Source organism: Cynocephalus volans, chromosome 2 (assembly GCF_027409185.1).
Source record: "Cynocephalus volans isolate mCynVol1 chromosome 2, mCynVol1.pri, whole genome shotgun sequence".
Classification (NCBI taxonomy): domain Eukaryota; kingdom Metazoa; phylum Chordata; class Mammalia; order Dermoptera; family Cynocephalidae; genus Cynocephalus; species Cynocephalus volans.
In genome coordinates, this window is record NC_084461.1 from 83,667,796 (window position 1) to 83,680,564 (window position 12,769).

The 12,769-nt window shown below is 39.1% G+C and overlaps 1 protein-coding gene across 1 annotated transcript in view; it reads left to right on the forward strand.

The window, feature by feature from the left end:
• Positions 1-2,770: 2,770 nt before the first annotated feature.
• The window catches only part of ERAP2 (endoplasmic reticulum aminopeptidase 2), a 43,523-nt gene continuing 33,524 nt past the window's right edge, over positions 2,771-12,769 (forward strand). The window contains exons 1-3 of the mRNA XM_063086836.1: positions 2,771-3,446; positions 7,632-7,770; positions 11,306-11,440. Coding sequence (XP_062942906.1) covers positions 2,890-3,446; positions 7,632-7,770; positions 11,306-11,440 — 831 coding nt within the window. The 5' untranslated portion in view covers positions 2,771-2,889. The remainder of the gene's footprint in view (positions 3,447-7,631; positions 7,771-11,305; positions 11,441-12,769) is intronic.

The following is a 12,769-nucleotide window of genomic DNA, read 5'->3' on the forward strand; positions in this document are numbered from 1 at the left end:
GCAGTTTAGACACTCAGAGGCCAACTAAGCTTTTTACAGCCTCATAGGACCAGGGGGTGCAAAAGCTAAGTCCAAGACCTACTGAGAGTAATAAGGTAAGCAGTCCCCGACATCCACGAGCTGAGCCGGCACAGCCAGGTCTCGCTGTTCTCCTGTTGAGCATAAACAATTTCACGGAGCATCATCAGATAAAACCTCTTTGTGATTCTGATGAACCAAGACAAACACAAGCCAACTCCGTATTCAGGTCTGAACATAGGCAAACATGAACATTGTTCAAGCCACAAACATGGCCAAACATCTCCATATCCTGACTTAATATGAGTGACTTCTGTTTCTTTGCCAATTACAGCCACTTACTGGTGCATTCTGCAGAAAGTTTCTTGTGCTGTTTGGAATAAAGCTTTTGTCCTAGGCCACATTCATTGAATATCACTGAATGATAATGAAGCAGCTAGTACTGATTAGGAAGGGTGTACTTACTTAATCAGGAAGTATGCAGCGTCCTGAATCTTAAGACAGAAAGTGAAAGCAAAAATAAATTCCCTTTTATTCAAATCTGCAACAGCGTGGAATAAGGTAACACACTAACATTTCTCTTGGGTTTGTCTTAAAATCAGAATTTTGCGATGGGAATCATAGCCTGAACTGAGGGTATAGGTCTGCTGTATTGAGGAGGTTCCGTAATCTAAGGGGAGGCTCTGGGGAAAGCAGAAGAACCCGGAATTGCTATGTTGAAAGTGTGTGCAGTTGAGAGAGGGACTTGACCTAAGACTCTTTCTGCTTAACTGATTCATTCTCTTTTAAGGATCTTTTAGCCTTTCCCAAATATTTGTTGCAATTCTTGTGTCTTCAATCCCAGGATGCTATTTAAGATATAGTGCTGAATAATGGAAAGTCTATTAGATCAATTTTAGTGCTGATGCTGCTTCAAATTTCCTGTTTGAATTTGGAATAGTCACTTACCCTTAGTTTAATTGGATACTAAGCACTTGTACTAGCTGGCCTTTAAAATCCTTGCCAGTTCTAAAGTTAAAGACTGTATGAGTAAACATCAAAGCCTTTTTCTCCACTCTTATCAGTAAAATACACTCTTCTGTGGAAGTGTCTGTTACAAGTCAAGGCAGATCTACTCCTTTAGGCCAGGGAATGCAGGTTATAATAACCACAATAATAATTTTTTAAAAAAAATTTGTGGGGTACATAGTTGACTGTCAATACTTGTGTGCAATATGTGGTGATCAAATCAGGATAGTTAGCTTATTCGTCATTACAATACGTAAACATTCTTTGTGTCTACGAACCAATTTCTCATTAACCCCTCTCCCCCTCCTTTCCACTTCTAATAACCACAGTTCTGTTCTCTCTGAAAGTACAATGTACTCACAATAACAATTTAATGTCTAACATTCAATACCTGCTTCCTATATGTTGGTTGCTGTGCTGTGCCAAATTCTTCACGTGTTATTTCATTTAATCCTCCCTACATGAGGAATAATTATTACACTGTTTCATAGGTAAGGAAACTAAAGTTCAAAAAATCAGAAAATTTGCCAAGATCATACAGGTAAGTTTGGTGAGGCTAGAGTTGGAATCTGGGCACTCTGATTCCAAAGCCATTCCATTTTTTTAAACCCTCAGGAATTCAAGCTAATAGACCAATTATGATTTTATTTATCAGAGGTCCTTGGAACATTGAGATTTGGTAGCACTAATTTAATGCTTGTCTTAAAAAGGAGGGAGAAGTGTCATTATTTAACCATTATTTTCTTTCTTTTTTTCCTTTAATGATAACTGTTGATTTACATTAGTATTGAAAGTTGGAAAATCAAAATAATTGTTTGGATAATTAATTCTGAAGAACTTGTTAATGATAAAAAAAAAAGATACGAAAACTGTTCAGGAGTTTAATTTGGAGCAGGGAGAGGTAAGCAGAGCAGGTGGTGGGTGGGAGACAGAGTTGAATCACCTAAATTAACTACACTGTTTGTCCTAATGTTCTGTGTTTTGTAGCTTTACCCTTCTAATAGGAAGAAACTACTTTAGTTCTATTTACAGAGGCAATGAATTCAGTTTGATTTAATTGCATTTTCAAAGGTAGTGTAAGGTGAAGGGACCAAAACAGTGCTTTTAAATATTCACAGTTAGAATATTATATACTCAAATTTTATTTCCTTTTTTTTTTTTTTTTTGATATATTGGAAATAAACCAAGGATAAACACCTGGCTTAACCAATATCCTTTACAAGAACAGCCACAGAATAAGGTGATTCAGATGATGCTATTTATTGAAAGAGATGAACTTTAATGCCATTAATAATAATAGTAATAATATCTGGTATCCAAATACTATAGAGTTCTTTGTGACTTACTAAGACAAAATAGAGACATGTTTCACAGTTTACCTTCAGGCATTCAGGTATGCTCTTAAAATGATGTTAACCAAATGTTTAAAACACTCAACATGCAATGAATTTACACACCTTCCCTCTGCTCATTGTACATGAAAGCAGAGGGATCTCATTACATGCAATTTTAAGGTAGGATCTTTTATTTGAGCTCTAAAGGATTTTTATTTGTATTAACCAAACAACAGTTTACTTTTTACTTTATTTTGTGAATATTTGGCCAGATTCTGACAGAGAGCAATTTTACCCCATTTGCACATATCTCTTCATATTTTTAACATTTTATTTGTGAATTGAAACCTTTGTCTTCATGCTATAAACGGCTTTTTTTTCCTTCCAGAGTAAATCCATTTATTCAAGCATATCGTTCAGATCCTGTGTGACGTAACTGGAGCCAACGCAATGCTATGAAGAACTGTGAGATCTAGCCTAGATTTTAACCATCTTCTGGAGAAGAGATTTGGCATTCCATTCTTTTGCAATGCTTAATTCACACAGAAAACCAATATTTAATATTTATGTAGGATTTTACTGCTTAGCAGTCATCTCACCCAAAATATGTATTTGTTCTCAGTTCTCAGTGCCATCTAGTTATCAGTTCAGTAAGGATCCTGGGGCTTTCCCAGTGGCCACCAATGGAGAACCATTTCCTTGGCAGAAGCTAAGGCTCCCCAAAGTGGTCATTCCCCTCCACTATGACCTTTTCATCCACCCAAATCTCACCTCTCTGGACTTTGTTGCATCTGAGAAAATTGAGATCTTGGTCAGAGAAGCTACCCAATTTATCATTTTGCACAGCAAAGATCTTGATATCATGAATGCCACCCTTCAGTCAGAGGAAGATTTGAGATATAAGAAGCCAGGGAAAAAGCTGAATGTTTTGAGTTATCCTGCTCATCAACAAATTGCACTCCTGGTTCCAGAGAAACTTATGACTGACCTGAGATACTATGTGGCTATTGACTTCCAGGCCAAGTTAGCTGATGGCTTTGAAGGGTTTTACAAAAGCAGGTACAGAACTCTTGGTGGTGAAACAAGGTAAGATCTTGCTCACGTTGTTTACAGTCTCTTCTGATACTTTCCTTATGGGTTACATCTTGCCAGGAGCATGCTTCAGCAAGTACTTATGAGGAATCCAATAAAGTGTGGGGAACTTGGAAGAAGGAGCTGTTTTGCCATTCCTTAAGGAAATTGCAGTAGAGATGGGAAAACATGAGACAGAGAAATAAACAGCTGGAGGGAGAATAACTAAGAGGAGAGGCCAGTATATGACTGTGATAAAACAGACATGTTTATGTGCTATGGGAAGGGATGTTCAGAGCAGAGAGGGCTGAACTAGGGAAGGCCTTCAAAGGAGATGAGTCTTGATCTGGGACCAGCAGGAAACATGAGATTTGGTTTGGGAGAGAGAAAATAGGAGTATACATTGCCCAGAAAATGGCATGACTCAAATCCAGGAGGTAGGAACAAGGAACAGGTCTATTTGAAGAACTGAGAAATACAGTCTATTTGGTCAACTCACATTCACTGAGCACAAGCTGTGTGCCAGGCACCACTCTAGGCACTCAATGTATAGTGATGAGATATGGTGGAAGAGACAACCAGGACAAGAAAATAAATGAAATGGGCAAGGTAAGTGACATGTACTATGAAAGAAATAAAAAAAGGCACTGTAATAGAGAGAAAGTGTAGCTGAAGACTGGGACTAATTTAGATGAGTGAGCAGGAAAGCTTTTGCCAAGGAGGTGTATTTAAACTAAGACTTGACTTTTTTTTTGAGACAATCATGAGAGCATCTTGGAGCAAGTGCAAAGGCTGTAAGGTGGGATTGATGAGAAAAGAAGGCCAGTGTGGGTTGAGGAGAGTGAACAAGGGAGAGAAAGGAACCAGATCATGAAGAATCTAGAGCCTTTTGTCAGGAGTTCAGACTTTTACTCACATGCAATGGGTAGTCATTAAAAGTTTCTGATCGGATTATACTTTATAAAGATCAAGTGTATGCTGAGGGTATGTTATAGAATGGAAAAAGTAGAACAGAATGATCATTTGGGAAGTCATTGAAGTAGTTCAGGTAGAAAACGATGACAATTTGGGCCAGTTAGTGGCAGTGCTTATGGAGTAAAGTAATTGCACTTGGCATTTATTTTGGAGGGCAAAACAAAAGAGACGCCTGGCATATTTGTTATGTGAGGTGAGAGGAGGTGAAGAATCAAGGATGCTTTGAAGCTAGATGGCTTAGTTCTCTAGGGCCAGGGTCCATCTGGGAGATAAGAGGAGTCTGGCTCAGTGCTTTCCCACTGTGTGTTCAACTGCTGCTTAGAGAAACCCAAAGACAATGGCTTAACCACATGGGGGCTATATTTCTCATGCAATAAAAAGTCCAGAATTAAAGCATCTCAGGTTTGCTATAGTACTCCTCAGTGTTACCCAGGACCCAGGCTCCTTCTGTCTTTCTGCTCAGCCATCCTTGGCCTATGTCTTTCTTCCTAACACTCACAAGATGATTGCTGAATCTCTAGGCATCAAGTCCACATTCCAGGCAGAAAGAAGGGGGAAATAAGGAAGAGAAAAAGGCAAAAGAAACATGACAGAGGAGTCTGACTCCCTTTACAAAGTTTTCCCATCCAACGACATCAGCTATGCCAGGAATCATATGCTGCACCATGTTGAAAGGGAGCCTGAAGAAGTAACTTCTCATCTGGACACATTGCCTTTCTGAATAAAATTGGGATTTGATTAGAACTGAAGAAGGGGGATGGATATTGGGTAGATGACTAGCAGTGTCTACCACATGCCTGCTTTTCCCTTCCCCACCTTGGGTACTCACTGTCCCCTGGGGCCTCAAGTACCTACCCTACAGCTCTCAGAAGTCCACTTAGGACAGCTCTTCCCCAGGCCCATCACTTCCCTCCTTCCCTTGCAGCCTCAGTTCTCAGGCCCAGCATAGTATTGGATAGAAAATGTATCAACTCCTTCTTACTAAGGCACCATGTGGATGGTAATGGCTTTTTTCATTTTTTCAAGCAACAAAAGCTCCATCATAAGGTTATACATTTTAGGGATAAAATTTGGGGAGCTGTGGGAGATTAGAGGGGAAGATATTTGGATTAAAAGCTAGAGGACTTTCCAGTGTACCTCCCATCATTGATTACAGGCTATTTCTGACTCTTCTTACATTAATTTGTCAGTTCTGTTCAAATTCAGTCACCTAGTATTTCTAACATGTAGGGAAATGTGCTGCACAATGTCAATTGAATCTTATGGATCTCTCTCCCTCTCTCTCACAGATACCTCTTCATCTAAAATACACAAATAATTCAGTTGATAATAGTGCTTTTGAGAAGCAGGAAGTTACTACTTTGCACGTAGAGTTAAAATTCATCATGTTAAGTAGCAAAGAGAAGTTTCAAGTTTTTGCTTTTCCAGTGTAAACTTATTACAACCAAAATTGCACACTAGTGAAAATTATTCTGGGTACTTGAAATTCCTTTACATTTGCAGCACCTACTGCCAAATCAAAATAAAACCCCAAGGCCATGAGTAAATCACTTAAAGCTTAGTGTTCCCTGTCTGCATCATAAGATAAAGTCAGCTGAGGTAAAATATCCTGACAGTCCCTCTTTTTTTCCTTCCTGGTCCCTCTCAACCTTTATGTAACACTTGAGATTTTCTATTCTATCCTGTTTCTCCAATCAAAATCTGCTCCACAGGTTTGCTTCCTAATTGAAGCTTAAAGCTCAAAGAATAAATCTGTAATTAAACATTTTTTCAGGCACTATTGCGGTGTTGTGATTTAGAGATTTGTCAGAGTATCTATCTCCCTGTCACTGTCTGATGACTGGAGCTGCTTTGCTGACAAGAAGAGAGAGCTAGAAGGGGCTGGGAGTTTTGCAGTCACATGGAGACTGCCGTGCCATGGCTAATGTCTGGAACCCTGTTGACATTGCCAATTGTAGTGCTCTTACTCCTGTTCGTGACAGCAATTGTCTAGCTACACAACCACACTAGTTGGCGGGCTCTTCTACCTGCCCGTAATCCTGTACTGACTGGGCCAATTGTCGAGCAAGGGCTGGGTCTGGATCTCCCAGATCCCTCAAGCCCATTCACAGACTGGGTTACAAACACTTCATATGCCAGGCTGGGTCACCAGACCCCACACACTCCAGGCTGGTTTACCAGACTCCTTACACGCAGGTCTATGAGCTAGGTAACTGGCCAAAAGGTCCTTGGAAGCTGCAGGTTGGAAAGCATGGCTGCTCCAGCATCTGGGCAGACGCCCGAGGCAGACGCTGGAGGCAGACATCCGCCCGCCTGCTTTACTAAAACTCCTCTCTACCTCTCTAACTCTAACTCTCTCTCTCTCTCTCTCTCTGAAGAACACAAGAATAGCAACAAAACTCAAAAGATACATTGGCGTGCACGTGCACTAACTCCACACACACACACACACACACACACACACACACACACACACACACACACACACACAATTTGCTTACGATGGATGTGCTAAAACCACGCTCAACTGGACCCGAGGTGAGGGCCCTGACCTAACTATTCTATTTTCCTGACAGAGACCTTTAGCCAATGATGGTGCAGAAATATGAAAGCCCAGCCCTTTGCCTCCATTAGGGCAACTTGAAGGTATAGTTTCCTATTCCAGAGCTCCCTGGGGATCAGGCTGAAGCTGGGACTTGGCTTGATACTGCACCTTCACCTGGCTTGTCCCTCTTTCCTGTTCTGCTTCACTGACTTCCTTATCTATTTCTCTTGGCAGCATGTGCTTAAGAAATTATGTCTGCTTCCTGGGAACACAACCTAAGGCCTCATTTTATATATTCAATCATTCAAATGTCTAATTGAGGCCCCCTGAACTGTTAATTTCTTGGTCAAGTTTGAAGTCAAGTTGACCCGGCCTGAGTCTTATCTCGGTCATTAACTAGTTAAGGATCCTGGGAAGGTCACCCAAATTTTCTGAGCTTCAATATCTTTATCTGATATGAGTATAAAGAATACAATGTAATTAGAGTACCCAGTGCATTGCTCATGATTGGAAGTCACAAAATAAGATTTTACCCTCATTTTCTTCAGAAAACCAGGCTTCACAAAGATTGTAGTTATAGAAATCACTCCAGGTTTGATTAGCTGTTTGCTGAAGGTATAAATTCATTTCTCTTCTTGGTTTCATTTGTGAATTCTGTCCTGGGGTGCGTCTTTTCACAGAATAATTGCAGTAACAGATTTTGAGCCAACCCAGGCACGTATGGCTTTCCCATGCTTTGATGAGCCATCATTCAAAGCCAACTTTTCAATCAAGATTAGAAGAGAGAGCAGACACATCGCTCTATCCAACATGCCAAAGGTATTGCTACTTTCAGAAACTTTGGGAATTGTTATCAAGTTAAGCCCTAGTCTTTGTTTTATTTTATTTTTTAATTTCCTTTGCTTTTGGGAACTAAACCATTAATTTGTTTTTATCCACCTATGTATTATATAATTACCCAGTCTTTCTAGACTTTCACATCATTCTCTTTGGAGCATTGCTACACAAGAAGTTTTCTTTTTTTTCCCCTAAAGTGATTTATATTTTTTTGTGTTCATATTGAGTAGCATTTCTCAAACGTTAGTGTTCAGATGAATCACCTAAGGATCCTGTTACATTTCAGATTCTGATTCAATAGGTCTTGGGGTGAAGCTCAAAATTTGGCCTTTCTAACAGGCTGTCAGTTGCTGCTGCTGCTGGTGGTCCAGGGATCCCATTTGCTGTGGCAGGGACCTAAAGAACCCTGCCAGGACCCTCCCCAGGAAATTCTGACCTAGCAGTCTGTGATGGAACTTAGAAATACATCCTTTTTAAATTTAAGCTCCTCAGGTAGTTCTTAAAATTATTTATGGATGTTATTTATTGTGGTTATATAATTTTTTAATTGAAAGACACCTTGGAACACTTATGTGGCTCATATTAGTATTTAAAATGCAAATACTCTGAAAGGCACAGTAGAAATTTTGTCTCATTTGATATTTCCTCACTAATGATATGCTTGCCATTATATTGTTGAACAAAATATAAAATATTGCTCCATCACTGCTTGAAAAGTGGGACAAAAATATAGGCTCTTCTGACAGTGCTTTAGAAAGCTGAGCGGCACAGAAAGCAGCCAGTCAGCAGCAACTACACCCATTTTCCTCTCTGCCCAACACAGGGACTAGCCTCCACAGATGCAGGAGAGAAATGAAGCTGTAATCTAGACACTGCATTCCCCCAGATTTCTGTTTAATGCTGGAGAAGACATTTGATCTAAAATACTGGCAGAGCAGACCAAGGGAAAAAGTGACAACTCTCTCCAGGACCCATATCTCATAGTTTTCCCATGATCAAACAGACAGCATTGTATGTAATTCTCTCATTTTCAGGTAACGATGAGCTGCTACCTTATCTCCAAGTCTTTTTTCCAGCTGCATGTTCACTTAAGGGCAGTTTATCACTTAAGTCTCTTTCCTGGAAGCTTTTTTATTAACATAATTTTTCATATAAATAACCATAGAGGGTAAATTAAAAAATACAGTTAGTAGGCCTTTTAATTAAAATATGATGCAAACATAAATTGCCATTATTATTATATTAGAATTTAAAATTCCTATCTTCAGAAGCCTTCAGTAACTTCTCATGTTTACAAAAAATAAACAAACATTTTGAAAATGTTTTATACAATCCTTGAATCTCTGCATTACCTCAATTGACTGGAGCCACTCTCTGGTTCATGCCCTTTTCAGCAAATACAAGGGTGTCTCAAAAAGCTCATGGAAAATAGAATTGAAAGACAATATGAACTTTTTGAAGTACGCTTGTGCTAGTTCAACCTTCTACTTGTCATTGACGTGCTTAACCCAAGCTTTCATGATTGGAATGGAAGTTATACTACAGTCACACTCTCTGCATAACAGTGATAGCATATAAGATGTGTTATGGATTGGTGGGAAGAAGAAACACACTAAGTTCTCAATTTATGTAATTGAGAAGACAGAATTTAAGGGAAATGAGGGGGCCACTCAAGCAGTAGTAGAGGCAGCATATTTTGGGGGCATTTCTTTGTCCCCTTCATCCCTTAAGGAAACACACACCTGCTAGTGACACTCGGTATGCAAATAGTGTCCTGCTGGCCTTGAGAAAACAGCTAAATCCTTGAAAAACAGTTAGATCCAGCACCAAGCATTTTATACTTGGAGCTTACATCACCCATCCTGGAAGAAGTTACACTAATATGTCATACACTTCCATTTAAGGCAACATTGATCAATGCAGGTCACTCGAGGTTGCTGGACAAAATTTAGCTTCCATGGACTACGTCTTCATCTTGGGTAGAAATCAGAGCAAATGCCCATGTCTCCTAATCATTTCTGCCACCAGCTTTTGTGTCCCAGGCTCTCATTCCCCGCAGTCCCACAGCCTTAACTCTCCTCCCCTCATCCCTCCACATACTCGACTAAATGGTTTGGCTACTGAGTGTGGCCAGAAGACCACAGTCATAACCCCATCCCCCTATCCCCCGTCATAAGACAGCTTCTCCTCTGCTGGGACTGTGTATCCATAGAACTCTGGTTGAATTAGATTCCTAAAAAAAAAAGAGATTGTTTTTGGGCAAAATTAATTTGCTGGATTAAGTTAAAAATTTCATCCTTATATGTACTTCTGCCTTTCGTAGAGTATTTGGTCAATGTCTTCTGCTTTATTGGAACTTAGTCATGGATTTTTTAATAGAACTCTGTAGAAATAAATTTTGTAGAATTTAATAGCACAAACATTTGCCATTAAAGTAAGCTAGGCAGTTTGTGGTGATGCTTTAAGCTACTTTCTCTCACCAAAGCCAACTGTAATCTTATCCAACACATAAAACATGCTCATTAAGCCCTGGTCAGCGCTGTCACAGCCTGACTCCTTGAAAGGGGATGGGGCATGGCGGTAGGGAGTCAAGGAGAGTTAGTCAAAGAATTGTGACCAATTTGAAGAAAGTGGTGTTTTCAGATTATTGGATCTGTACCTATTCAGTATTTTCGAGTGTTGTACATGGTGAAGGCCATTATTGGGACAAGCTACCCAGACCAAATGAAGATAGAATTCAGTAATTACCCAGTGAATTTGATGGATGCAGCCAACCAGACAATAGGCTGGCAACTTTCTGCTTCCTCAGTAGATGGGCAGAAGCTTCAATTACTAATGACCTTCATGGCCTGACTGCTTTCATTGCTGAATCAATGAAGCAAAGATAAAATAAGAGTATGACTCAAGGTGTCATACAGTGAGTTAAGAATGAGCAACGTCTTTGGAATCACATGGCCATATCCACATCTTGGTCCTGCTGTGGAACATCTGGGGCTGTCCAGTTAACATTTCTGAGTCTCTGCTCACCTGTGAAATAACACCTGCTTCACATCCACATAATAAATAGATTAAAAGATAATGTAAAGCATCTAGTGCAGTTTTGCTTCCTGTTTCCTTCTACCACCGAGGGTTTTGTTTTTATCATATAACAAGCAAAGGGAAAGGGACTGTTCTCTGGCATTTTTGCTTAGAAGCCCAGAACTTGAATTCATGCCAGTGTTGGACAGGATCACATTTTCAGAAAGTAGAAGCATCTAAGATGTTTTTGTGCTTTCAAGCCACAAAATAAGACTTGGCATCATTTTGGCAGCTCATTGTGTCTTTGAGAGAGTTCAGGTACTAACAAAAGAAATAGAGCTAAGAGAGTCTACAGAATGTTATGAGGACGTTGTTCTTCTAAAAGGACATCAAGTTTCCTCAGCGTGTCAGGCTTCCCTCTAACTCACCTGTCATAAGCCATAGGCATGGTTGTAAAACACTTCAGTTTTCAAACATTGATTCCTTTCCCTTCCTGTAGATTAAGACAACTGAAGTCGAAGGAGGCCTCTTGGAAGATCACTTTGGAACTACTGTAAAAATGAGTACCTACCTTGTAGCCTACATCGTTTGTGATTTCAACTCTGTGAGCGGCACAACCTCATCAGGGGTCAAGGTGAGATTGAGTTCTAATTTCCCACACAGTACAGAATAGTGTCCTGAGAGCAAAGAACTTATCTTTATTTTCTTAAGTTTTTATTCTTATTATCAAAATATTACACTACACTCATTTTATAGAATAGAGATAGGCAAAAAAAAAATTAAGTTAAATTAAATTAAAAATTAATGGTAATCCCATTACCAAGATATAACTATTGATAATATGATGTAGGCCTTCCAAATATTTTCTATATGTATATTACTATATTTGGTGTACATAGTAATAGTATATTCTTTATATTTGTATATATATATATTTATGTTTTCAAAGTATCTATGTATACTTTTTGCAAAATACTGTATTATGACTTTTTAACCCAATTTTCACTATAATATGCTATAAAAATTGAATGCCATTAAATGTTTTTTATAATATTATAATAATTGCATAGAGGCCCCAGAAGGATTTTTTTTAATATTTTTTAAAAATTTTACTTCCCAATATACATTGTAGTTGATTTTCATGCACCTTTACCTGTTCCTCTCCACCCCCTCTTCCCCCTGACATCATATCTGTTCACTTGACTTAAACAGTTCAAGGAATTTTTGTGGTTATTCTGTCTTCTTCCCTCCCACACCCTTGATTTGTTTGTGTGCTTATTTATTTATTTATTTTTAGCTCCCACAAATAAGTGAGAGCACATGGTATTTCTCTTTCCGTACCTGACTTTTTTCACTTAATATAATTTTCTCTAAGTCCATACATGTTGTTGTGAATGGTAGTATTGCATTCTTTTTTATAGCAGAGTAGAATTCCATTGTGTAGATACACCACAGTTTCCTTATCCAGTCATCAGATGATGGACATTGTAAATAGAGCTGCAATAAACATTGGAGTACAGATATCCCTTCAGCATGATGATTTCCATTCCTCTGGGTATATTCACAAGAGTGGGATAGCTGGGTCATATGGTAGATCTACCTGTAATTGTTTGAGGAACCTCCATACCATTTTCCATAGAGGCTGCACCATTTTGCAGCCCCACCAACAGTGTATGACAGTTCCTTTTTCACCGCAACCTCTGCAGCACTTATCATTCTCAGTCTATTAGATATTAGCCATCCTAACTGGAGTGAGATGGTATCTCAAAGTGGTCTTGATTTGCATTTCCCGGATGCTGAGTGAAGTTGAGCATTTTTTCATGTATCTGTAAGCCAATTGTATATCTTCCTTTGAGAAATGCGTATTCAGCTCCTTTGCCCATTTTTTAATTGGGTTATTTGGTTTTTTGCTGTAAAGTTGTTTGAGTTCCTTATATATTCTGGATATTAATCCTTTGTCAGA